The sequence below is a fragment of the Accipiter gentilis genome, chromosome 4, assembly GCF_929443795.1.
Source record: "Accipiter gentilis chromosome 4, bAccGen1.1, whole genome shotgun sequence".
In the NCBI taxonomy this organism is placed as follows: domain Eukaryota; kingdom Metazoa; phylum Chordata; class Aves; order Accipitriformes; family Accipitridae; genus Astur; species Astur gentilis.
In genome coordinates this window covers 43,531,130-43,558,800 of record NC_064883.1, presented here as the reverse complement: position 1 = coordinate 43,558,800, position 27,671 = coordinate 43,531,130, and the positions used below count along the sequence as shown (strand labels likewise).

At 39.3% G+C, this 27,671-nt stretch overlaps 1 protein-coding gene across 1 annotated transcript; it reads right to left on the bottom strand.

The window, feature by feature from the left end:
- Nucleotides 1-3,754: 3,754 nt before the first annotated feature.
- GHRHR (growth hormone releasing hormone receptor) lies at nt 3,755-26,602 on the bottom strand. The gene is made up of 13 exons (XM_049798511.1): nt 26,546-26,602; nt 19,832-19,937; nt 19,107-19,214; nt 17,816-17,916; nt 14,599-14,696; nt 12,760-12,892; nt 11,715-11,868; nt 10,482-10,542; nt 10,307-10,376; nt 8,635-8,726; nt 7,777-7,906; nt 6,216-6,257; nt 3,755-3,877 (listed from the first exon to the last, which is right to left on the bottom strand). The coding sequence occupies exons 1-13, from the start codon at nt 26,600-26,602 to the stop codon at nt 3,755-3,757; spliced, it is 1,275 nt and encodes a 424-aa protein (XP_049654468.1).
- Nucleotides 26,603-27,671: the final 1,069 nt, after the last annotated feature.

The window sequence follows — 27,671 nt, the reverse complement described above, 5'->3', positions numbered from 1 at the left end:
GTCATTATCACTGTAGGACATCCCCTGGTAGAGGTACCTAGTGTTTACTGTGTTACAGGTTGAATCATAATTCAAATAAAACAAAACACTGAAAAGCTGCCCTTGCTTCTCTCAAATCTGAAATTATTTCATGGCATAAACCCAATAATAGTAACCTTGTCTTCATGTTAGATAAAGACAGAAGAACCGCAAGTGTTCACTGTTAATCATTATACGATGCACCATTTCATTTTGTTAATATAAAATAGATACTGTTAGTAGGAGAGACTTTGCCATTGCTATTGATTGCCATTGAAGTTATTAATAGTTATTATGTGTGGGGAAGCAATGTAAGGCACTAAGCTAGACAGAAGAAAAAAAAAAAATAAAAAAAATAAAAGTGTGATTGCCTGACAGAGAAATGATAAAAAATTGAGGACAAAACCAATGGACAAAAGCCTAACAGAAAATGCTACCTGAATGCGTAATGTAGAAGAAACTAATCAAATACTCTACAGTGAGATATTTCCATTGAAAAAAATAAATGGAAGATGGGGTCTTTAGTGATGCCATGTTGTCAAAAATATTATTTATTTTTGGGAATCTGGCAGGTATCTTTGAGGGTAGAAGGAGAAAAGTTAATCAAAGTCATACAATTGTTCATGATACAACATAAAAGCCAAGTCCAAGTGACTTAAGTTGCACCTAAGCTCGCAGAAACCTGTGCCTAAAACTGCTGGTCTTTTTTTTTTATTTCTGCAGCCTGCAGTGAGATCAGATCAGCCATCACACCTGGAAGATCTGTTTAACTTCTGTCTTTATTCATTGCAGTGCAAACCCTGTAGCAATTTGCACACCCTGGGAATGATTGTCTATCTTCAGGTCAATTTTCCATTGCTCTGAGCCTGCTCCAAGCAAAAGTAAATCATATTTCACAGAATTCATTCTTCAAAGGTTAAGGAGTTTGTGCTACTTACACTTTTCATACTTGTTTTATCAAACTTTGCATGTGACAGGCAAGAACTTGCAGAAACGTAGCCTTATGCGATAAGTGTGCACGTGCTCCTAAGCTAGTGTTAAGCTTGGTAAAAATTATCTAAATTCAATGCAAACCCCTTCCTGAAAAACTTAATTGCTTAAGGTTTAAAATTCTGCTTAACGATTTATAGTCAAGATGGAATTTGCTAAAAATGCAATATAACCTTAATATCCATGCCAAGCCTAGTCATAATTGATATTAATATTATAATGAAATAGAGTCATGTCTTCTGATTTTAGCCTCTTTGGTTTCCAGTTTCAGCTATCCCACGGGAAAGTATTCCCCCTATAGTAGCTATTTCTTTCAGGAAGGAATGAAGTGCTCTCTGAAGATTCCTGCCTCTGTTCATGTTAGAAAAAGCTGAGATGCCTAGAAAAGGACAAAGACCTAGTGTTTGATAGCCCTATTTAGGTGAGAATGCATGCTGCAGATACTTTAATGCAGCCAAATAATTGTCCCTATTATATATGATACAAAGACAACGAAAATTATTTGGACAGACTGCCAGTATTCTCGATTCAGAGGGAATTGGTGCCAAGCCCTTCAGGCAGGCTTCTGTAAAAGCAGAGAACAAGAGCCCTGAGAAGTCCATGTATTCATGTGCCCCCATAACTGTTACTAACTTGTCCATTTAATGTCAGAGTCATCACGGTAACACCATTCCACAAATGAAGGACTTAATTACAAGCCAGAAAATCCATTTGATACAGTCAAGACTTACAAGAGTCTTAATATGAGAGGTTATATCACTGCTTGAGACATGGGGCTAAGAAAACACCATCATACATTCAGAAATCAGCTGAGCCAGACAATGGTTGATCTGTTCAGCAGAAGAAAGAATAATATTTTTTTTTATCACCTCTTCTTTTATCTTCCAGTTATGGAGCATGATGGTCTTCAGAGTAAATTTGCCACTTCACATTTAATTATACAACAACAGAAATGCAGCAGCTGTAGGAAAATGTCTAACTAAGCATGTTTGGGTAGAGATGGGCAACATTTAGATGTCTTAGTTGAGCTAATGCTCTGGGCTTCGTCCTAGCTGATAGAAACCATGATCTTTGGGAGTCTGAAAAACATCTAACTCCAGGAAAAAAGACTCATTCAACTGCCTCAACACTCATGCTTACAGGTTATGCCACTTTTTCGCATTAGCTGGATGCTGTATGACACTGAAAGCCATGCAAAATCATCTGTCTCTTAGTCTCTTACTTTCAACAGATCGACATTCAACACATGCTTCCATCCAGCTGACCTTGAATCCTTCTGGATAAAGGAAAGAAACCAATAGAAACAATGTCTTGGGCCCCACATTGTAACTTGTGTTCCAAGGAGTCACTGCAGAAATGGAAATAAACACCTTCCTCCCACTGCTCCCTCAGACTCTTCTCCCACCCTCAGATCAGAACTCAGCCATTGCTGTATTTTTCACAGACAGAAGAAAAAGGAGAAAACCAATTTTTTTTTAATTGAAAGAGGAAGACACCTCCTTTATGTAAAAGCAGTCAGCTTTTCCATAAAAACTAGATGACATAACATTCCACTTCTTCACTTGTAATTACCTGGATTCAGCAAAGGAAAAAGGAAGACAAGTCCACTTTTCTCTGTTATCACTTCTGTTGTTTAATCAGACTTGGCAGCTCACTGAAACATCCAGAAGAGCAGGATAAAAGTGTATCAGTGTAATATTCCTCACTATTTGGTACAGTTTAGCTTTATTCACTCCTTTCCAAGCCCTGATGTTCCCATCAAAGAGGTTTATCAATCCATTAATCTCCAAGTTACAACAACCATTGGGAGAAAAACCCAAACCAAACCAAACAAACCCCCTCAAGAACAAACACTGGGAGTGCAAGTTTATTTTCAAGCTTCTGAATGTTTTACAACACTGGGGAGCAAAACCAGTCACACATAAGAAAATGCTTAGCAGTATTCCTAGCAGTCTCCTAGTCTGTCTCCCACGGGTGTCATTCTCGTTCTGTGTAAAAGTTTGCTTTTCTTTTTAACTTACTTGCAAAGAGCAGTTATTCCTTAATGATTATCTTCTGGAGCTTTATCCTTTCCAACACCTTGGCTTTTTGCTACTTGGCTATCTGAAATTTTCTAACCTGTAGCTACTGAAATAACATAAGAATATGAGGGTGTATTGGGTCTTATTGTGAACTTTGAAACTTTTTGCTTCTAAAGAGACAATATAAAAAGACAATATAAGAGGACTTTCTAGCCATTGTGTTGCAGTTTAACAAGACATTTGGTTCCTTATTTGCAAGTCTACTTAATGAAAACAAGGAACAAAGCTTGAACAAGCTGGATAAACTCCAGCTCCCGTTGCATGAGGATTGAATTCCAGTTTCCAGAGCTGGTCATCTATGGTGTCACTGACAGGTACTACTGGTGTCCACTCCCTAGACACATTATGCTATATGGTTCTTCAGTGAAAATGTACAGGAAGTGAACCAAGAAAAGGTGATTTTTCTATTTGCTGTGATGCATAGCATGTCAATGAGAGGGTTGTTTTGTGTTTAGAAGACGAGCCAGTGTTTAATCTGTCACTGCAGTGCTTGTCCTGCAAAAGACATCCAGTGGGTAGAACTGCTGTAGAAGTGGATCCTCCTCCAATTTGTTTAGTATAAACTGCAATTGTTATGTTTGATGGGTGTTTTGGTTTCTTTGTTGTTGGGATTTTTTTCCTAATCAGGCTTTTATATGTGATTACTCCAGATCCTGAGGCCATCTTTAGCAGACAGATGTGGTCATTTTTACTCCAGAACTAGACGGCACAGTCCATCTCGTCCTCCTCCACACTCGCATAAGTCCATATCTCTTACCGTGCCACCTCCGGCCAATTTCCGTTTGCACCTCAAAAGGAAAGGAGAATGCTATTTTGTGGTCAAATACTGCTTGGGAGTAGACTGGTGGGAAACAGGAAAGACAGAAATAGTGGCTAGAAAAGGGTAAAATTTAGACAACTCTGTCCGAATTAGTTCCTCTGGACGCCCTTTCTAGGTGAAACAGAAAAGTAGGATATTCCAGAGAATATTTCATCTGGCCTGTCTCAGCATGCCCATCCCTCTGCACTGATGAAAACATCCTGTGTGGCTAGCTCGGAGTTGGCCTCCCATGTTGAGAAGACTAAATGAACCCCACTCTTCCTTTCAAGAAGTACGGACATACTTTATGAGAGTCCTCTCTTCCTGCTTAATGATTATGGGCCCAACAATCAAAATTTAGTATTAGAGCTGTCACAGTTAAGTAAACAAAAAAAGACCCACTTTCAATTTTAACTTACCTGCTTTCAATTTCTACCTTCCACCTTCCTCTGCTGAACTGAAAAGTCTCAGCACTAAGTAACTTTCTCCCATCAAAGTAGTTATACTTTAATATCTTTATGCATAGCCAAGTCACCTCAGTCTTCTGAGAAATGAAAGAGCTTGAGGTCTCAAACTTTAGCACTGTAAAACTTTTTCTCCACCACTATAATATTTTATCAGCTTTTTTTTTATATCTTTTTCCATTTTTTAAAGTATTCCAGTAAAGATCTCACCAACGTTGCCTACACAATTAAACACATTCCCTCCCCATCACTTGCTCTTCCTAAGTTGCTAAGGGATATCTTGTTTCCATCTGCTTCTAGAAAAGTGTAATCTGCAGCAAGTTGCTTAATCAACATTCACCAGTTTGTGGCTAAGAAATAATAATACTTTGCTATTTAAGACAGTGAGGGGAAAGCCATCAGCAATCAGAAGACATTTGCTTTCTGTTGTTGACAGCTATGTATACCATGCATTGGCATATTCACAGAAACACACAGTGGGTCCAGACCAGCCACTAAAGCCTGTTTTCACATCTGATTCTTATTAGAAATATGCCTTCCCAGACGTTTAATAGGAAGGAAATTTCTAAATTGATGTGCTGTATGTCTGGGACGTCAAGCTGAATGTACAGCTATGGTCTACCATCAGAAGGCATTAGGATTATTAATAGACTAGTGAAGAGGAGTGTTAACTAAATGCAAGCATCATTAGAGCAGTCAAAAATTCGTAGCCATAAGCTCAACCAAAAGATTAAGAAGTGTTAACATATATGAAGATATTTGTTTTACTATTTCAGAAATTTCTGACAAAATTAAGGAAGTGTGGACTGTGGCACATGTAGGCAATTAAATACTGTTTGAAAGCTTAATTAGCCCTAGACTTTAATCTTGGAAAATGGAGATTTAGTCAATACAGCCCATGGAGTCTAGAGAGGGTCAGCTAACTCTAACACAGACAACAGTACTCGGTCCTTTGAATATTTCACTGACTGCGGTGATTAGGGACAGGATTCATCTCCTAAACATAACTTTGACACTCTAGGGGATGCCCGGCGGGGTGGGATATATGAATCGGGACTCTCCATTTTTAGGAGCTGCAGGTAGAAACCAGCAGATCTTAGTTTAGTCTGACACTGAATCCCAGTCATACTCTAAAGTAGCTATCATCTCAGCTACCCTGCGGTCAGAAAAGAGGGGGAAATCCCAGGGTTTCAACCCATTCTAAAATATGGAGGATAAACTCTTATGTTTCCTATATAATTTATTTAAGATGCATTCTTATCACAACAACTAGACTGTATGAATTGACCTGGTTACTAAGCTAAATGGAATGATTCCTGTCCTATCAACAGTAAAATTCTGCCTTATATATTCTAAATGGAAAAACATACTTATGAACATAAAGATATACTGGAAAGCTTCATAAGCATATTAAAAGTACTATGAAATAACATTTCAGTATTGGGTAATCAGCATAAATTTAAATTCTTTCCAATTTAATCACAGACCTCTAGTAAATGGAGCTCTCCCTTTAGTAAATGGAGCTCTCCCTTTAGTAAATGGAGATCTCTTTGTATCACTGCAGCAGCTTGTACTTTCAGGTTCGGACCTAGCATGGGTTTTCTGAGCCCCGCTATAGTACAAAAATGTGCAGGAAGGATAAAAAATGCTTGATGGAATAGCAAAGTAGTAAAAGTTCATTTCTCCACTAGATGGCTTCATTCCCACGAAGATAATTTAAATGAAATTCAGCTTCATTGATTCCCATGTTAACAGACAATCCTAAGAAACTACAAGATTTGATTATCTGCTTGTATGAAACTGATTATTAGCTCTATATAACTGCCAGTGGAAGAAATATTGTAAAGGATTTAGTTTCCTTACCTCTTGGTTCAGGAAACAGTAGAGAACTGCTACAATAAACCCCTAAAAAAGACATGCACACAAAAAGAAAGTGTTGAGTGTTAACACAGTTTGAAAAAGCCACTATCTGACTTCATGATGGTACTGTGTATGTGAATTAATGAGTATCACTATAGGTTGGAGGATTGTTATAAATTGGAAAATTCTTTATGTATCTCCAATAAAGCTGATCAGCCAGATAATCAACTAGTTAGTGGCATTTCCCCAATGTCAGTAACACAACATGAATTCACAAGAACAGATGATATGGCAGCTGAAGTTCTCCCATATTATGCTTACAAAAGTATAGTCCATTCTACAGCCAAACACACTGTGAGCTAATCCTTTACACAGTGTAAATCAGTAAGGAATCATAGACTTTGTAAGGAGATCCACGTATGGAGCTCATACAGCTTTCCCGTCAACTTCTGTGTCTTTGCAGTGTATCAGATGAGATCAAATTCTGGCCTATTGAACACTTCAGTGAAGATTCTCAGTTGAGATAAACCCAGGAAAATCCTAGAGGGATCAATGGACCTATATGATCAGATACCATATAAACACCTCATCCTTTTATTCAGTTAACTTATTCCTTACATTGTTAATTAACTCAATGAAACCAGCTCCAAGTAGGGTCAGGATTAAGATGTGCAGGGTTTATTGGACAGGATTCAATCCTCAAGAGGACTAAACCAGCACAACTGCTGGATTTTTGGTGAGGCTCACTGACAAACGATGCCACGCAACCGTTCAGAGGGGGCGATGCTCTCTTGGGAAGTTTGGTAGGATTGCCCACAGCTGCTTCTTGTCATCTCTGAGGTGCAGCACAGGGAAAGGGAGGAAAGCAAAGGGCACCTGGGTGCTGCCTTGCACATAACCCAGGTAGCAAAGCCACCTGGAGGGTATGTCAGAGCAGCCCCAGTGGCTGTTCTAGCTGGCACCAAGCTCCTCAAGCTGTCCGTGCCTTGTGCCCCAATTCGGAGCAGCTGGGGACATCCATAATACACCAAATATTTTGCTTACCCAGGAGGGAAATGCATGTAGAATTCCTCAGGGCGGTGGTCTATATGGGGCTGATATGTGCACCAGGCAGTATTCGCTGTTTATACTTTTGCCTACCGATTTATTCTTTGCCAAAGAATTAGCAAGGGGGCTGGACCTATAGGTCTGATTGCCCCTGGATAACTTAGTGTCAGCCCAAATCACCCTGATCTTGTATGGGAAGTCAGGGAAGGTATGTGGATTGCCACTGGTAGCAAAGAAGGTTTTCCATACTTGACTTTGACCCACCATCCAATTACACATGCATCTGAAAGCCTTGGCCTTGTATTTGCAACATCTGCAAATATACCGACTAGCCTACAGCCAAGTAGGATGTAGGTCACATCTTCAGATATTGTAACTCGGCAAAGAACCATGAACTCTGTGAGGAGACACTAGCTTCAGGATCCAATGATTTTTTGTGCAACACTAGTTGTCATGTGGACACTAGATTAAATTAGAAAAATCTAAGAAGAAACTGAAGCCTCTGCAGTCATTTTACCTGAAAAGATCCAAAGCAAAGCTCTAAGTAAAGCCGGACCCCCAAGCTGGTATATTCCGGAAGAAAGTTGAAGACAATATAATGGGTTCCAAATAATGGAATTAGAAGCAAAGTTGACCTTGAGAGCCGTCTAGGACATGAGAAGAAGTACCGTAATATTATTTCCCTGAGTAAAGACTAATGCATGCAGTATGCCACAGTAATGAACGGAAGCTAAAAAGACGGTCTAAATATCTACATGTGAAGTTCATTTCTTGGGACTACAGTGGTGCGAAGAAAACATGACGAGAAACTAGCTGGAGGTTTCTGATGCTTATTGCCTTATTGGCAATACCACGTTCACGGCTTTTCTTATTGCATTTTGGCGTTCTGTCTTTCTGAATGAGGTTACAGTTCAGGAAAACACAAAAGAGTAGAACATATTTTGCCCCATCAGAGCCCTTGAAAATTTGACATTTATTTGTAACTAAATACAGAGAAAGTAATATTCAGTCTCCCTTTATAGTCCATGTACAGGAAAAGGCATCTATAAAGGATAATTTATCCTGCCCTAAATCAGAGATCTAATGTGGATTCAATGGATGGTTTCCTAGTCTCCCCATTGATTGTAAGTGGAAGGTAGACATCCAAACTAATTTGAATACATCACATTTAGATGGCCAATATTAGGTGAGATGAGTCTCATCCTTTTAATAGTTTGCTTGGGAAAGGGATAAAGTTGGGAATTTCTAAAATGTAATGCCAGCCAAACTGAGCCTCTCTGTGACACCGGACAAGTGCTTCTCTGTTTAGAAAAGATGATATAAGTTTTTATTATTAAAGTAATTTATTTTTTTTAATTATTATTCCATACACTACCTGTACTGAGAAGAGTTATTGAAGTTGATTTGTCTAGGGTCTAGTTTTTTCAGCAAAATTCTGATGATGTTGATAAATAGGACAAAATTGACCTGTTCACAATATTTGGGGGGAAAAAAAAAAAAAAGGTTAATTTCTAATGTAAAACTTTGCAATGAAAATCTGGGGGCTTTTACTTCAGTTATTATGTAATTTGTGCATTTGCAATGAGACCAGTGTAAGATTATTAATGTCATTCCTGTTGGCAGCATTCAAGCATCTAAACAGGTTACATTCCCTCTTAAAGAAATAGCTGAGCTGAAGATGAAAACTTGAGAATTTGACTTTGTTAAGGACACTATTTATGTCAATAGCTTGTCTGATTCTTTTAATTTTTGTAGCTTATACCATTTTGAATCTCTTTTGAGAAGGCTATTGCATTAATTTCTGCCTAATATCTTTAGACATTATCAGTAGAATTCATCTGACTAAATATAGGTATCTACAAGAGATGCCTCCGTCTGAGCTAATCACCCTGTTCTCCCTTTGTAGTCAATGGAGAGGCAGCCAGTACAGCCAACAGAGCCTCAGGTGGAGTTGGGGACGAGTCATCTCCTCCAAAGGTAGACATCTATTATAAGTAAGTCAGATGAATCACATACCAAAAGTGCATATTCCTCTTTGTTGACTCCAAAGAGAATTGAGCTCAGCTCCAAAGCTAGCTAGGGTCAGTCCTAACTTGCAAATCAAATTTTTTATAATTGCAATTTGGCACAGCTTTACCAAAGGCTGTGAAGCTGCTCAGTTTTCCACAACCAGAAAGTTTCTCCCTACGCATTTTTGTGCATCCGCACACACCAGCTCTTCTTTAGGTGAGGCTGAATGCTTCATTTTGCCTAAGAACGTCCGCATTTTGCCGGACAGTCCAATCTCATTTTATCCATCAGTGATGCCTTGAGTACATTGCAGCAGAAAAATCATCACTGCAATCCCCTGAATTTCTTCACTTCAGATATGGATTTCAGATGAGCAGTAGTAGAGAGGAAAATAATGGAGATAGAAGGAAATGTAATATTTCATTGAAACATGGCAAACTATGACCAGAATTCAACTTGAGATTCTTCATTCACATTGTTTGCATATATGTGCCTTATTTGTATGTATCTGTCCTCCAGCTGAATTAAGCTTTTAATAGATGGCCTTAAGACCATTTGTTAGCCACTTGCTCAAACACTGCTTGGGTTTAATGACATGTGGGAGTAATCATACATGATAATAATTTAAAGCACATCAGTTTATTGAATAAAAGTCAGGCTCAAGAGCTATTATCATAGTTATCACCTATGAACAGAAATCTATTGTCCTTGAAAGTTTGCATTAAAATTTATGGCTGATTCCGGACTCTTAGGCTAAAACTTTGTTTTCAAATATTATAAGGATGGTTTAGCCAGTCACCTGCTATTAATTTCAACCAAACTGACAATTCTATGAAAGATTTAATTTGTTTCAAGTATGTTTGCTTTGGCAGGGTGGCAGTTCTCTGCTTCTTTTTAGTTTGCATTGGACGTAGGCAAGTTTACAGTAGAAATTCTACCATTCCTCTTCCTTACTTCAAACAACATTTCAGTAACCAGATTTTAATTTAAAAGTCTTTTTTCTTGTAATTAATATTGACCAACTCAGAAGTACCTACCCCAACAGAAATTATAATAGGTCCTTTGATTAGCCACCAGTAAGGAGAGCCTTGATTAATATCCCAGCATCTGAGAAAATAGCAGTAAGTTTAGAAAGCGACGTGTATGTAATCGCTGCAATCAATTAAAAATACAACCCAAGAATATAGAATAACGTAGGAAACAATTACTTACGCCGTGTCTTCAAAGTAGAATTTTGCTAATATCCATATAAGGGTGAAAAATGTTGGGAAACCTGCCAGACAGTTAAACAAAAACTGTGGTTGTCTAGTTTCATCAATTAATCCAAATCGTTTCCACTGAAACTCTGCTGTGATGGTACAGATCACTCATATTCAGAACCGGAATTACCCTTTGTGGTATTGGTATGTGGAATTGGAATTGTGGCCTGTTCATGTAGCAGGAATTGCTTTAAACTCACAGTATAAACGTAAAAAGAAATTTCCTAATACCCATGATGGAACGAAACAAGTTACGGCATTGACTGGTGATCGCGCACCACTGTGAAGATACAAAGGGACGCAGAAGCTGCTTTGCACGTGGTATAGTTCTGCCACAGAGGCCTGAACTTGTGACTTCTTACTGACGTGAACACAATTCACCCGTGCGATCTCACCTGAGGTTAGCACTTGCGTGCACTACAAGTCTCCCTGAAACGCAAAAAGCGATTCAGTTTGCTTAGTTGTCAGGCCTGCCTTAACCTTTGGTGGCAACACGCATGGATTGCCTCCCTGAACTGCCCAAAAATTCCCCTGGGCAAGTGCATTCACCTGCCGTACAGGAGTGCTCTGCTTTTTCCTTTACACAGCAACTTTATGGGGCAGTCACTTAGTTTCTGATTTCTAAGTCACCGCAAAAGTCTGAACAATTAGATTTATTACAGACTATGACAAAAAGGAGTGGGGATGTTGCTGTCTCATGGGTGCACTGCTATTTAGTGGATAGAGCTCCTTTATTCGTGCAATTGCCCAATACAAAAGCTGGGCTATAACTATATCACGACTACAAAAATGCCTGCTATGACTTCAGATGGACCCATTCTCAGAAGAAGACTCTGTAACTATATTCTGCATGAACAGGAGCAAACACCTAACTTTGGTGTTTGTGATAACTCCTTAGAGGTGTCTGTGTTTTCAGTGGGAGAAAAGGGTTAAGTGGACTAGATCTCTCTTTGGGGGTTCCCAAATGTACTAATTTTCCACTTATTTCATAGAGATTTAATGCCGTACTTTTAAAAACTTGATTGCTCCTCACTAGTATGCATGTAAAAAATAAAACCAAAGCAATGCCCAAGTTAGGCACTTCAGTTAGGCAGACTAGACTCCACATCCAGTACTTTTAATGGGATGCATAAAGCCTTGTTTAACATCTTGCTTTTTATTCATTTTATGTAAAAGCCTTACTTACCCCAGCCAAAAAGGACAAGCCACCAAAAATATCTTCTGCCGTGAGAAAGGGATGAGAGTAGTAGACAGTTTAGGTAAAGAGCCTCTACTAGCAGCCACATGAAATTGGTCATCATGAAGTAGTGACAGAAAACAACTGAGATCTTGCATTCGGTCTAGAGAACAGGAAAGTCTCGTTTAGGCATTACTTGTGGATACATGTGTGAGATTTGCAGGTGTAGTAGGCATCTGTAATTCTGGCTGAGATCCACAAAGAACAAGGTCTCACAATTACATGTATGCTTAAAGGGAGAGCTTCAAATGTAATATGGCTTTCTGAATAATAAGGCTTTAATCACCATAATACCTTGGAATCTCCGCTGTATTTTGCTCTATATCTCTATGTTAGATATATAGTTTGGTCTCCCAAGCACGTGATTTCTCCCACAAAAGCACTGCCTTCAGTGTACCTTATATGAGCAGAGTTAAATGTCCTTGGACAAATGTTCAAGGACCCACTTTCCTACTTATGCTCAATTTTAAATTTTTGTGTGGCCATGAGCAATGCAGAAGAATAATCCCATAAACCTCTGTTTGAAAACCATTGCTGTGTTGCCAATATTTGTGGCTTGATCAAATCTAAGTTGATTGCCTAGGACCTTGCGTGTCTTACAACTCAGAGCTTCCAGTCAGAACATGAAATCCAACATTTCCAGAAGAAACATCTTTTAGAAGTTGTGTTATGAGGTACTCAGAGATCTTCAATTTTAAGCTTCAGAAATAGAAGTGTAACGGTATAAAGATGCTACTTTTTTCTATGGTAAAGGCTGTATCTGATTTAGAGTAATACAGGATCACAAACTGATTCAGAACATAGAAGGGCATCAGGTACATGCTTATGGAGGTAAAGCATACTGAATAAAAGAATTATATAATTTTCATTACAAGATTAGAAGGAAAAAAGAAGTAAGTAGTAAAAAAAAAAAAAAGCCATGAAAGTGAAACCACATGCAGATGGTGTGCAAAAAACATCAAGTAGGACAGTATCCCGCTTTTCATGTGCTTACTGTAGAGAAGCTGCAGTGATCAATGTCTTCCTCTTGGAAAAGGACAGCATCCTTAATGAAAATGGCAATAGCTTTTAAGATAAAAGTAAAAAAGAGTTGTACATGGATATAATTTCTGGGACAGCGAAGCCTCCTGGAAGAAAAGAAGAGAGGTCCTTCTGAGGTAATTAACTGACTTGGGCTGGCAGTAATTAAAATATGCAATAAGCCCTTGTTTCATCTCAGGTACTTCCAGGCATGTATAGGAAGAACACTTTCACCCACTGAGCTCTCTCTGCAGGCAGGCAGAGGTAGAAACCTTCCTGATATAAAGCAATTCACCCCCCGTCTACACCTTCATCTCCTTCCTTGTTAGGTGGTGCCCCGGTGATGTTTCTGGTCTGCCAAATTTCAGAAGTCTCGGGTTTAGTTTGTGTTCAGTATACCTGAGCCAGGCTTTTGGTTGGCGTTATTTCTGGGCCAAGAGAAACCTGCATTTGAGGAATGATCTTTACTGATACAATTCTGATTATGGCTGAACCACTCTCAAGAGCAAGCATGCAGAGATATCCCAGCATAACTATACCGTTTTCTTAATGAGCTGGGTAGTGATTACTTAGCAAGACCTTTTATGCCGTGGGTGAGTTAAATTGCATTAAACTCCTGTGTAGACAGCCTTATCCAGAATTAAAGAATTCTTCCTTAGTTTAACAAAATTATTCTTATGAATTAAATGAATGCAGATAAGAGCTTTAAAACGATTTGGCACATCTACTGTAAATTCTCAGATAATTCAGAATAAATTTTTATTGTTATTAAATACAGGCTATTGGAGGAGTTATACAGCTTCAACTTTTTTCAACTTTTAAACGCGGAATTCCATCCAGATCCAGTAATCTCAGGGTCACCTAATCTTAAAGCTCACTTGGAGTGTGCAGAATATTATTACTGAACTCAAGTGCTAACCCCATTGTTAACTATAACTTTTTCCTCCCTATTGCTAAGTCTCTTTATGTCCATTGTTTCTTTCTTTCCCCTCATTTGGGCTGGTTTGTTTTCCTGAGGTCAGAGTGGATGTCAATAAACATATCTGTTGACTTCCAGACATGAGCTAGGAACCAACAGAGGTCAAGAAACTTTCCCCAGAGAAACCTGATTCTCACAGTATAATAATAAAACTCTATTCTTTTTTGTCTTGCAGGAATACAAGAAATAAACAAAGATTAAAAAAATAAACCGTACATGGCAGCAACCATCAAATCTACATTCAATGAGAAACTAAATCATCAGTTTTACTCTAGATACTCTAAATTATGCCTGAAAATGCCTAACAGCAGGATAGTTCAGTAGGAAAGAAATCTTACCAAACATAGCCAAATTCAGAGCCTAACTTTCAAAACATGTCTTTAGCTGTAAAAGTTTCAATAGTTATATATACATTGCCATAGGAACAATAATGATTCAGAATCCAGTTCTTTGTGTATATTCTTCTTATTAATATAAAATTCACTGAAGCCATAAAAGGCAAGCACACATAGTTTATAAAAAGTTATCTTCATTCCAGCTAAAGGAAGTAAATTTATCTATTGGTTATTTAGGATCAAAGCGAGTTGCTGAGTTTTGCCAACAGACAGCCGGGATTTATTTCCTAGTTCTGATTCTTCTCATGCCTGGCTCGCTCTGATCACTTTTCATCTCTAGCCTTAATTTAATATTATTAAACCAATATGGCTGGAAATTTTCATTTTTATTCTTCTGGATTTCTATCTATATTACTTTGTTATGCCTAATGTTGTCTTATACAGTCTGAGGCACTAAGAACTGTTAAAAGAATCGAGATTAGAGGATGACTTCACGTACCTGAATGCAATAAGAACTGTCACAGCAATAATGAGTGAGGTGATCGATACGCTGTATCCTACAGTGTAGATGATCTTTATAGTAGAGAAGTAGGATTGCTATAAAAGAAGAGAATTATTTGTCACATAACTTGCAGCCAAATGACAGCTGCTTTATTGATTCTGGCAGTTTTGCTTTGTTTTTTTCCAATCTGTTCACATCCTTGACTGTCCCATCCCCCATCGTCGTCCCCCCCCCCCCTTTTAATCCCACAGCAAAATTCAACTGAAATCACTCATTATGGTTTTTTTGTGAAGACCCATTCCATAGCTACAGGGATACAGCCCAGTCTGGTAAAGAAATATGTATTGATCAGAATGGTTTCAAGGTCATTCATAACCCCATAAAAAAACACAAGCCAGTCTTCCATGAAGGCATTGTAAAAACTCTAATGTATTTTTATAATCACTGCCTTTTATACCGTGTTTTCTCCACAGCAGGAGCAGGACAATCCTGCCAGCAGCTGGCTGCATGATGAATTCAGAACTCTGTCAGTCTTTCCTTATATTTCTCCACTTTCCTTCACCCTGCTTCCTTACTTACAATTTCGCCGTCTATTCTTCCTTTTCATTTTTATTGTGTTGTGGGGTTTGTTTGGTTTTTTGTGGGTTTTTTTCCCCCGGGGTTGTTTTTTTTTTCTCTTTTTTTCTTGCTGCCAAACTCAATTGTTACTCAGTCGGAATGTCAATCAAAATTCATCTCAATTTAAATGGCATCTCTGTCAGACATGATTTCTGAGTGAGGATAAGCCGACTTCAGCTATCACACATGGAAGCCGAAAACAGAATGAAAAAGCTCTAGGCTGCAAATCTTTCCTTTCAATCTAATGTGGTCTGTCTCTTGGGTCCCATTTCAATGTTTTTATATCCTAAAATCTATACTATGCAGTGCATTGCTGCCATTCACTGTGGGGAAGGGCAGATGCTTGTTTCGAGCCTGAAGTATAACTTAAGGCATTATAGGGCTGACATTGGGTAGGATTTATTTCATTTATTTTAGAATTATTTAAAATTATTTTAAAAAATTAGCTGCCTAACTACGAGCAGCTGAGTCTATAGTAAAGGAAGCAGTGCGAGAGCATGGCCACGGGACCGTACTGTTTAATTGTTAACACAATCCTGTTTCTCCTCATTCTGTTTCTTTTCTAGTTAATGAAGGGAAACCAGCACCCCCAGAAGACAATTCACCTCATTGTGAGATGAGACCTTATCACTTTCTGTTAGCAAAACCCAGGATCTATCACTTACACCTGCCTTAACTAGTGTAGGTCAATAGGTCTGGTTTAGTAGAGCAAAAACATTTGGTACTGAGGACCCTACATCCATGTTGTGTGTATTTCTGACTTGCCATAGTCTAATCCCATGGGCTGAAGTTTTATTATGGGTCAGAGCACACTAGGTGCACCCTATGTTTGTCTTCCAGGATAGTTTCATCCGTAGGAAGCCAGATTATCCTTTCTGAGAGCCCCCCTCCATGTAAATGCAGTAAGTGGGGATAACCAAGAGATTTCCTTGAAAAGCTCACACCTGATCCCGATCAAAGCACTAATATAGACCCACTGTGTCGTGATTAGCTTAGACTTGCACAATAATTTTTTGAGACGGATGAAGTTAAATGATGTGGAAACCACGCATCGTGGCCTTTTCTGTCTGATGGCTGAGCTGTGAACTGTGTACGATTACCCACGTACCTGACATTGCACAATTCCAGGCAGAGCTCAGAGAAGTCCCTCAGAGCTACAAAGCCACCCATAAGTCTGGAAGGGACCACTCCATAAGAAACGTGTCAAAGCTGGGCTAGCCTGACCTTCGTTGACAGCCTCCACTAACAAATCAGAGATGAAAGACACAAAACCGATCAAGTCCTTAAGTGGATAAAACTACAACTGAGGACTTTACCTTGCGGTAAAATGTGGGCTACTACTGAAAAAAAATCCATAGACTCATTTAAGACTGGTTTTACACCAGAAATGTAAGGGAGCAATAAAAGAAGGAAAGAAAGAGAACTGCATTTCAGTGTGTTTATTTATGCAGAGCAGCAGGTACTGTGGCTTAGAGGCTGGAAAGGAAGTTTGAGATAAACAGCATGATAGTAATCAGTACAAAAAGTAATGGGAAGACAAGAGAAATCTCCCCAGGATGATATAAACTAAATTCTCTCCAGCAAGTTGAATGGACTTCACCAACTACAGTATAAATGTTATTTTCATTCTCTCTATAGAGGACAAAAATGTATAGTATTCCCCTGACTTGTACAAATAAAGACAAAAGTGCAGTTTTTAGCCTATCCAAAGGAAGGCTAGAGTTAGACTAGATAACTAATTTTTTATCACTTAAAGTGATTTCTACCTCCTTTCTATCAGTTTTATCTTAGTGGAGATGTCGTCAGATTCCACAGAGTTACTCCTTATTTTCTCCACACTAGCTAATAAGACAGCAAAACCTGATCACAAAAGAGGCTTTATGTAACCACAATAATTTTCAGGATTGTGATATTTTTCATTAAAATATGATATAGTATTTTGGCTTGCCTCTTTTCTCTGGAAAAGGAGTTACGGGAAGCTAAGCACATCTGTACAAGAAGTTTGTATCCTTATTATTTAGAGATCAAGCACTATATTTTCCCTGTATGTATAACCTCTAAATATCATCAGTTGTGCAAATCTAGCCAAAGAAATATGTCAAATTCTGATCTGTATTACAGAGATGTAGATTTTGAAACTTTTTTTTTTCCTTATTAGATATTTTATGCTAGTCATAATGAGAAACCAGAAACCCCTCTTGTCCTTAGTTACTACTGAGTTTGGAATAGCGGTTTTATAACAGCATGTTTGCTGTACTGATGCTGTGATGCCACAAAATCATCTTGCTGACTGATATTACTGAAATGAGCATGTCATGATATTTCTCTAGCTGTTATATCTGCGAGCAAGTTCAACAGAACTGCATGACTGTATGGAATTTGCAGCTGGTTTTATTTTTATTAAACTCTCACACCTGGATAATAAAACATCCTTAGTAATTCTCCAAAATAAGTGATGAGTAAAATTTGAATTGCATTCCATACTTGGTAAGAAATTTCAGCTTCAGCTGAGTTTTCCTCCCCAGTGGTCTTCAGGAATAGAAAGGAATCCTGTAACGTCAGCACACCACTCACATACTTATTTAATTAAACTTACTTCTTCAAGCGGAATCTCATCTTCTACTGGACAAGCAATATGGTAGGGAGGGAATGGGTCAGACCAGCCTTTCTTTGTGCAGTTCCTTTTTACTATTCCAGCTGAAACAGAAGCACTTATTTTTTTCTGACTAAGAGCCACATAACACAGAAAATAAAAACCACAAGACCTCTTGCTGATACAAAGGTTATACCAGGAGAAGAGGATCATCTCCATTAGAATCTCACAGAGTTGCTAGGGCATTTTGCATGTGTATATTCAGGTAGTCAGATACAAAACGTTTTACTTTATCTGGAGACAAACAATGGGAAGAAGGGAGAGTACCAAGGTGACAGAGGTAGAGGTGGGAAGGATTAAAGAAGAAATCATATCAGGGGCAAGGAAGTCCACCAAAAAAGTTTGGGAAACACTGCCTCGTTCAACACTCACTCCTCTAATGTATCCTTCTCACTCCTACCTTCCTTGGGTCTTACTCTTTCTTTACAGATGAGAGGCTAGAATAAGCAGTTTGTTCTATGCAGATTGCACATTTCCATAAAAAGATTTATGAGTCAGATGAAGGATAAGTAAGAGAATCCCAGGGCAGGAAATGAATCTGCGCAGATGAAAGGGATTTTCCTTATCCCTCATTTATAACTAGCATGTGTTGGGTGAGGCAGAGGTTGGGCTTTACAGTTTCTTTTTCTTGTGGAACTGCCAGATCTAGGTCTTTTCTGGAAGGTCATTTCCTCCTTATGGGCTTTCAGTTTGTTCCCAGCCATATTCACCCAGAGAGTAAGCAGTCACAAAGGCATCAGTCTGCACAGTCTTTGACCCAACACATGTGCTACTTCAATGACAAAATTCTGTTTTGTATCTCCAACCTTGGTCTCAATGAACAATCACAGTATTCATTCCTCTGTCTTTCATTTCATCCCACACTAATCAGCATAAATCTTATAAAGCCCCATGCTTAAGTTTTGACCTAGACAACCCCCATACGAGCTCTGTAGGAAACTCACTCAACAAGCCTATCCCAAAGCCTATGGAAACCAATGGAAATCACTCTATTGATTTTGTGTTCTTTGGCTCAGGGCCTCATCACAGACTATGGGATTATATCCAGTTATGGATAACGCTTAAAATATGAGAAGAACTGCTAAGCTCCCTCGAATCCTCCTGAAATCTTTGCAGTAACACTCTGATCCAGCTAGAGAGCAGGAACTTTCAATGTTCTGTCTTCACCCCCATTTTAAATATGTCCTTGCCAGACATGCAACACAATTGGAGTACAACCATGATAGTACGTCACCTGGCTCCTTCATGAAGTGAAAAAGGATGTTTGGGCATGGTAAGGCAAGAGTCTCTCCAGCATCTGCCTCTGGCCAGCACAGTAATTTGTCCCAAGTTCTCTTGCAATCTCAGAGAGAAAGTGAAATATATTTTTAAGCATAATTGTATTTCAGCAAAATAAAAAACCAAACCTTTTTAAACTTTGCCGCTCTACCCCTTACATATCTTATAAAAATAGTTTAGCCACAATTTTTATTCTATAGTTAGAAATAAACACCTCCAGAGGACTATTTAATCTGCTTTAGTTAGACCCCTTGTGTTAGACTAGGGTGGTATTTCAGACATGAAGCAATAAATGAAAATGTATTGTGGAAATGGGAGGGAGAGTGATGCTGGAAGAAAGACCAGATTACAGCACTTGTTAAGGATTTACCCTGCTTTTAAAGATCGACACACCCTCACATAACAAGCATGATGCCATGATAGCATGCACTTGGGGGAGGAATAGGACAACGACACAAGGATTGACTCAGGTATATTGACTATCCATTTCTGAATGTGAAAAAAATATTGAAGAAAATAATTAAAAGGAATGGGAGTAGATGGAAGAAGAGCTGACCAGAGAACAGGGATATGGGACAATAAGTGAGACACTCAAACACGCACATTGGCAGCATGGCTGTGTCCTGACTCTGGAAGGGTGTCAATTCTGTCTCACTCTTTTTGTTCCTCACACATGGATACCTGCTGGTGTTGCATTTCCACGTTCTTCCGCATCCTCCAAACATTCAGCCTCCTTTTTCTTCAGTTCTGTCATAAAATCACATTCTGGGTGGACATTCCCAACAACCTGCAGGGAGAGGAGTTTCAGCTGATTAGTAAGAAGGGGATGCGTATAATCTTGGGAGCCATTAAGTCCAGACCCTCTTTTTCAACCAACAAGGCTGTGTTAAGGACATAGAACACTAAGTTAGGGTTTAGCGGTCAAAGGGTGCCTCTGTCTCTGCACAAATTGCACCATTTTGGGCAGATGAACCCAGCTGAGCTCTGCCAAAGGCAGTTGAACTGTGCTACCACACGTCAGAGCAAGTCATTAGGCAGTGAAGATGGTAGCGACAGCTCCGTACTGGAAAGTTTATAAGAATTCTCTGGCTGTGTTCATAATGAAAGACCTCTTTCCTAGGGCCTGAGTTTGAGTGTAGGACCCATTTGCACCCTAACTTTAGCCCCTGCTAAATCTGGGCCCAGGGACACAGAGTGCACTTGGACAGGATCCTTTTCTTAACAGGGCGTGCTGCAGAGCCCACCTGCTCCTCAGCATAGACATGCCCCTGTCAACCTCCAGATGAAGAACCGTCTTGAAACCACAGACAATTACTGCAAAACTGTTTTCTGAATGAGCTCTTCACTCCAAAAGGAATGAATCTGTTCTCTCCCTCCTGCCACCTGCCTTTCTTTACACAGGGTGGGAGGCAAAACTCCTTTCTTCGGAAAAAAACTCTGCACCAAAGCATTTGTTGTTGGTATGCTGGTGTAAAAAAAATTAAATAAATAAATAAAATTGGCACCAGTGTTTTAACAGCAGGAACTTTTTAGTTGTTTTAGCCCTTATTTAGACTTGTGCTTACATGGACACCACAAGAGAATTAGAAGGCATCCAGAGTACCTCGGCCACCAAAAGACAAAGTCTGCAGCGGGCTGTTCTGCACCACAACTGCTGTGGGTGTACCCACTGTACAGAAGTACCCACATCTATATTTCACGAAGAAAACAATATGTGCCTTGTCCAGCCATAGTCATTGTCTCTCAGCTCTATGCCCTGGCAACTGGTGCCAGTGTGCTCTGTATGTGTGAATATACATATAAAGACACAGATACACACAACAGAAAATAAACTCAGGATAAGATTTGCATGGTGAACAGGTGTTTGGCGTATGGCTCAGTTTTGTTCCACCCAGGGAAGATTAATATTCAGGAAATTTGGAAAACAAATAGCTGGCTTTCAGTTCATTCAAAGGGCAGATCTTATCTGTCCCAATAAGCTGGTGTTTCCCCTCAGTGTTAATGTCCATATCTCATGTTGGTCTGCAGAGCATTTGAACTGCATATTGGCTAACAACCTGAGGCTCTCAGGCTTCTGGAGAATACCGGATTAATTGCACAGCCTTTGCTCTTCTGTGGTTTGGAGCCTGGCAGTTGAAAATGGCATGTATCCACATGTATGCCCTTCAAGGAGATAGTCTGCTTCCCATTTACTGCACTTTTAGGAGGATGTGGTTTTCCTGTCAAACTGACAGACAACACTGCCATGGATCAGTTTAAGGCAGCAATGAAAAGTAGGGCCTCATACTCGAGGCTGAACGAAGTTTGGTGTATGTGAGAGGAAGGAAACTATGAATGGTTGGAGCAGAGGCCAGCCATTGCCTTAGCCCCAGGAGTTGGAGATCTGATATTCAGGATACCTCAATGATGTCAGCCCTGATCAGTAAAAACAGGTAGTCTAGGGAGCCCCTCAGCTCCACTAAAATATGCAATGGTAGGCAGGATGACAGAAAATTGATGTCTGTCTTGAACATCTTTGCTCACTTGATACCTATTCTCATGTCAACATATATTCTTCCCCCCTTATACTCATCCTGGATGATGAAAGTAATCTATGCTGAAAAACTCACTACCCACCATGTACAGCAGCCATTGCAAAAAAAGTAGCTTTATTAGTCAGTAGAAAAAACAGTCAACCCATTTACTGAAAAGATATTTTACAACATTATCCTGGTTTGGTGAACTGTGCTCAGAAAAATCTCAGTAGACAGGAAATGTACCCATTTGCACAGTCCTAAATTACTTCTCCTGCCAAAAAAATGACTAGATTTTGCCTGTGAAAACTGTCTTTGCTGACTTAAATGGCCATGGAAAGAACAAAGCTTGTTTGGTTTATTCACCAGTCCAGGAAACCTTTTTTTTCTTTTTCTTTCTGTCTCCAGACTCCTGAGAACTCTTTACTACATGCATCTCAAATAAAAAGGTGAGGCTGATCAGGTGCCAGGTATTTAAATTATTACCTTTTCCTTCAAGAATACCTGACCTTAAGAGATGCTCTCACAGTTTATATTCAAGGCAGTGCTAACCACTGCTTGATAAACACTGACTGCAAGATCTGCTATGACAGACACCCAGGTAAAATAAACTAAAAAATTTATTCTACTCCCAGGCTGTTTTATAGATATATTCATCCTCCTAGAGCATTTGACTACATCTAGCAGACCCTTATGCTTTCCGAAAGTCTCTGAATACTGTTCCCAAACAAGGTGTAGAATCAGGTTCCAAACTACTTTGAAAACATCTATAGACTTACTTGTTTAATCTCATTTTCTACCTCCTTCTGGAAGCATCAAATAATAGGATAGAGGTATGAGCCATTCTTTAAGACAAGAATAAATGTCTGTGTGTGTGATTCAGCTCCCTTTGGTGTCTACATCTACAGAGACATCACTATCTGCTTTAGTCATCTTAGGTTCCTTTACATGAGGATAACAGAGAGAAGTTAGCATTTTTGTGCAGAGATCAATTGAATTATTTTATACATTTACTTTGGGATGGAATGAGCTATGGTTTAGACTCAATTCACTAGGATTCCCCTGACTGTTAAATCCATGGTTACTTTCTAAACTTGAGCTTCAGCACTGAGTTAGATGAATACTTACAGCTACTGACATTCCGCAGGCTTGTGCACAGATCATTACAGCAGAGCTATTTTGCCTGGCAGCTCAGCTGATAATAACGGTTTGTAGGCTCCCTAAAGAAATGAAGCTCCATTGAATCTTTTAGTTTGCTACTTTGGCAATTCACTTGTCTTAGGATCCTCCCTCTGTAGTTCACAGATCACAGAATCACAGTGGTTGCGTCTGGAAGGAACCTCTGGGCATGATCTAATACAACTTCCCTGCTCAGCACAGGTTCAAGTAGAGCAGTTGCTCAGGGCTGAGTCCAATCAGGTGTTGGATATCATCAAGGATGGGGACTCCACAACCTCTCTGGGCAGCTTCTGTTTCTTGTGTTTAAATGGTATTTTCTGTATTTCAGTTTGTACCCATTGCCTCTTGTCTTCTCATTGCATACCACTGTCAGAGGACCATTCAGGTTCCCTAGGAATTGAGATGTCCTCAGGAGAGAGGCCTCTCTCAATGGACTAGAGGGAAAGTCCTCGATAACTGCCATCGTACTTTGAGGTCTTCTACAAAATGTTTAATATTATGGTGGATGAATGTGGGCCCTTCCACCACAGGCAGCCTCTTGTGTTGGGTACATGAGGCAAAACAGGAATCCAAACTCGGCTTGTTTCTTTTTCTGAATTCTGGTAATTAGTAGAGGAAACATGAAGCAGAGGTTGTAGCACTTTCCATGGTCATTTACATCCATAAAAATGGATAGATGTAAAGTACCTCTTCCCTGATAGCCACTTACCATATAGCAGGTGAGATCTGCAGGCATGCCTGTTCCGTAGACCTTCCTGAGTAGCTACAATGATTTCACAAAGCTGAGCAGAACATGTGTCTCCTTTTAAACTGTGCTGTCATCAGTTGAGTTGCTCACATTTTTAAGAGTCAAATGCTTAAAAAAATTTCACATGGACTGCAGCAAACCTAGATTCAATTCCCTGCCAAACCTGAGAAGTTTCAAGTGTTTGTTTCCCATTTTTTGAGGTAACCAGCATCCCAATAAGGCTTGTTTAGGGAGAATGTTCCTAATCGGGCAGCATAAAACCATTCTGCATCTGCACATGCAACTTTCAAGTAAAAAAATGGGATGTGCTTTATGAATTTTGGTAACTGTTAGCAGAACTTGAAAGAAGACGAAATGGAAGAAGAAAAGAACAGGTGAATGGCAATTTTGGAATGCATCTTCCTAAGTCCATGCCAATCAGAATATATCAATTTTGGAACAATCTTTTAACTGATTCCATGATAAATACTCTTTGATGTTACCGATGGGCAAACACAGGGCCTCTTAGTGGGCTCTGATTTTCCAACAGCTTCTCATTCCCAGAACATCCATCACAATTCACTAAGGCAGAGCAAATAGGACAGCAAACTCACTGGCTAGTAGATACCTTTAAAGGACTTCAACCTGTCGAAGTCAGTTACACCTTTGTGATGCTTCCACTACCGTGAGACAAAACACATGAATAATGGCTTAACTCCAAACTGAGTTGCTGTCAGGGTCCTGAGGGACCTTAGTGGCCATGGTCAGCCTGTCCTGGGGTCTCCCACTACTCTGCCATTGGCCCAGGACCCCTTTTCAGCTCAGTCTCTGCCCCCACAGTGTTATAAGATGGTGGTTGCAAGCTCCACCACAGTCCTGCTCTGGCCAGCCATGGGTCTCGTCGATGTCTCAGCTTGGCCTCAGCCCACCCTTGTCCCCATGGCTGTGTCCAATCAACCTGGGCTATGTCTGACCCTAAGTCCTCTCACCGGGCCTGATCCTGACCCTGATCCTGACAGGCTGGGACGCAACCCAGTCTGCCCTGCCCCTTCACTGGAGATGGTGGGATGGGCTCTGGCTGGCAAGGTTCTGCCCTGATGGTCAGGTTATCAATTATAGAATAAATATAGCTTAGAAAAGTATAAGTGCTTTCCTTATCGTCGTATTTGTACCCCATTTGGAGTTAAGGTAAGGAAACAGGTATTTCCCCAATGTTCTTTTTAGAAGGGCAAAACCGATAGGAATTGTGCAACAGGAGCCAAAATAGAAAATTTTTTTGAGAGGACCATAGCTAATATTTAAGATTGTCCTCCTGAATAACTTTCGTACAAAAATCTTCTTGTGGATGAGGAAAACTAAACTAAAAATGAAATAAACGCTGATATGTTCCAAATGGAATACGAATTTGCAGTTGCTATATCCATTAGTTAATGTATTAAATGGAGCTGTGGGTTATAATAACCACCGAGAATCAAGCAAATTTTTACCCTTGTCAGAAAGCCCCTGCTGAAAGTCTTGTTAATGTGATAAAAATAAAAAAAAAACAACAACAAACGAAAACCATCTTCCAGATCAGGCTCTAAAGAGGGCCATGAAATGCAAACATAAGAAAGTAAACATCTCTTTTTTTTGATTATTCTCAGTGTTTTCATAATGTTATGCAAAATTTGCTGCTTGAATGCTGTTTTTCCCCTATTTTCTCTCATATACATCAGAATGGATCAATATTTGCATTATTTTCACATTACAGTAGACACCATACAAGCAATGATAGCAAAAAAATCTCAGTTTATGGAAGCTGAAAGTCAGCCTTTTAAGCATTTAAAACATCTCCAAAAGTTGAGTTCAGCTTTTCCAGGGAAAGCATTCTAGCAAGTTACACCAACAATGAAAACAGATAGCTGTTTTTCCATCATTTTCTACTCAAATAAGAGTTGTTTACCCATCCTCCAATATAATAAAATATGCAACACACACTAGTAGTTTTTTATTATACACTTACACATAACCTTGGTTCTGATCAGTGCATAATTGTATTATAACCAATCCAACTTTATAGAAGAAACTGCTATTTCTCTTGGGTAAATGGGACATGTTCTTACAGAGACCTTCAGAGATATTTTTAACTATTACTATTGGATCCTGATATTCTACTTATGAACATTCACACTTACCTGCTCCCACTACAGGGAAGCGGAGTTTGTCACACGGTTGATACAAAAGAAACCATAGCTTCACATCAGTAAAAAGTCCTTCAGAGAAGAGATTCACAGAGAAGAGGAAAGGATATAGCAGAAGGATCACAAAAGGAAGATGTTGAAATTGCTCTCAAAGGCAAAGAAAATATACTTCCCCCTCTTCTCACAACCCTTTCCTCACATCTGTGTGATCCTGAATGCTGGTTTACCAGTCATTGTCCAAAGCAAAATATCAGCAAGACCTCTAAGCTTTTTAATGCATTTGGATATTTCTAATTCTGTCATAAGCATCCCTGCTGGTTCGACTCATTTGTTACCTGTAGCATCTCAGCTGCTCCCATATTAAATAATATTAATGTTACCAACAAGGCAGGTGAAATTGTAACTAATAAGACTGAGTAATCTGAAATTTAAGAAAACTATCAAAACTCAGCTGCTCTGAAGTAACAGCTCTCATCGAGTTTCTTCTTCTTTGTCACTGTCTTTTAAAGCCTACACACAAAAAACAGGGGGTTCTGCCAATTATATTGTTTCTCCTTAGTGAGTATGTGGTAAGAAAGCAGTGAAATGCATTGAGATATAAATCCTACATGTGTCCCTTCTGCCACTGTTCACACTTTTCATAGCGTCTTGCCTTGTTTAGCTGAAATCCAAAGCAAATAAAGAGAAGAGAGGCTCACGCAAAAGTAAAACTGTATCTGACCATCTGCTCCAAGAAGAAAATGAACAATTATTGAAAAGCGAGGAAGTAAAAGCTTTTTTTCATGCAATTACTTACAAGCACTGCCAGACTCAGGGCGTACAAAGCAGAGTGGTATAAAGCACTACAGTTCATGTTCCAAAGCAAGAGTCAGACTTCACTTCTTTAGCCTTTCTTAGCATCTTTCACCTGCTTTTTGACTTCTCTTTCTCCTGTCAGCTGCTGATTTGAAGCATTTATCTTTTTGCACAGAAGTGACGTAACAGTACAGTAAAGTGGGAAATAAATATTAACAACTCTCTAAGCTGTATTTACCAGCTTTCCACCTTTTTGACTTTGCTGCGTGCTCAAAGACTGGACTGGATGGATTGAGTGATAGAACCAAAGATTACGGGAATTCTGTACCCCCTGGCAAGACCCCTGTTTCTTTCTTTATAACACAAAATGATTTTAGGAGGGATGGACAGCTCTAAATGTTGCTAATCTGTATTAAAACAACACGGCTGGCATAAGAGAAACTATCTCCTAATAGCTAATGTTAATGTCAATTTATTCTAATACTATGCCTTCAGAGTATCTGTGTGTGGGTGTGTTTGTATGGAGTATAATGACCATGGTACTATATATTAAAATACAGGATCAACTACAGCTATGAGGAACTAAAGATGCATTTATGGAGGGCTCAACTACATTCAGAAACTTCTGTGGGGATGAAGTCTTCAGGGTTTTGTTGTAGGTTGGATCTGCGAGGGAACTGAGTATGTGCAATGCAAGAAGGTGTCTTTGGAGAGCTGAAGTTGGCAAGCTTTCCTTTCAGTGTGTGCATAAGGATTTATTTCATTTTTCCCCAAAGCCTTATACCTTGCTTAAATTAGGCAAGTTTTCACAGGGCTGTTTAAAACAAAATTAGTGCTGTTTTCCTGCCAATTTTCATCTTCTAGTTACAGAGGATGAAGTTCTAGACCTTGTAAATGAACACTTATAAGTGTATTTATCATGGGCAAATTCTCATATTTTTCCTAACATCATTTCAGAAGCTACAGAATCTCGAGAACTGAAACAATTCACTGCAGAGAGATATAGCACGGAAAAATTCCAGCTCATAGTGTTAAATTTACTTTTTCAGCTGGTAAAGTTATGAAAAAGGCTGGTAAGAGAACTTAAACCTGCAGAGTCTTAATTCACTATGCCACATGCCTTCAAA

Coding starts and splice junctions, on each gene's coding strand:
- GHRHR (XM_049798511.1), bottom strand. CDS start 26,602: ATGAACTGTAGTGCTTTATACCACTCTGCTTTGTACGCCCTGAGTCTG. Junction 17,917..19,106: donor TCACTTCATGAAGGAGCCAG/GTGACGTACTAT, acceptor CTTCTGTTTCAG/CTGGAATAGTAAAAAGGAAC. Junction 14,697..17,815: donor ATGAGATTCCGCTTGAAGAA/GTAAGTTTAATT, acceptor CTTCTTTTATAG/CAATCCTACTTCTCTACTAT.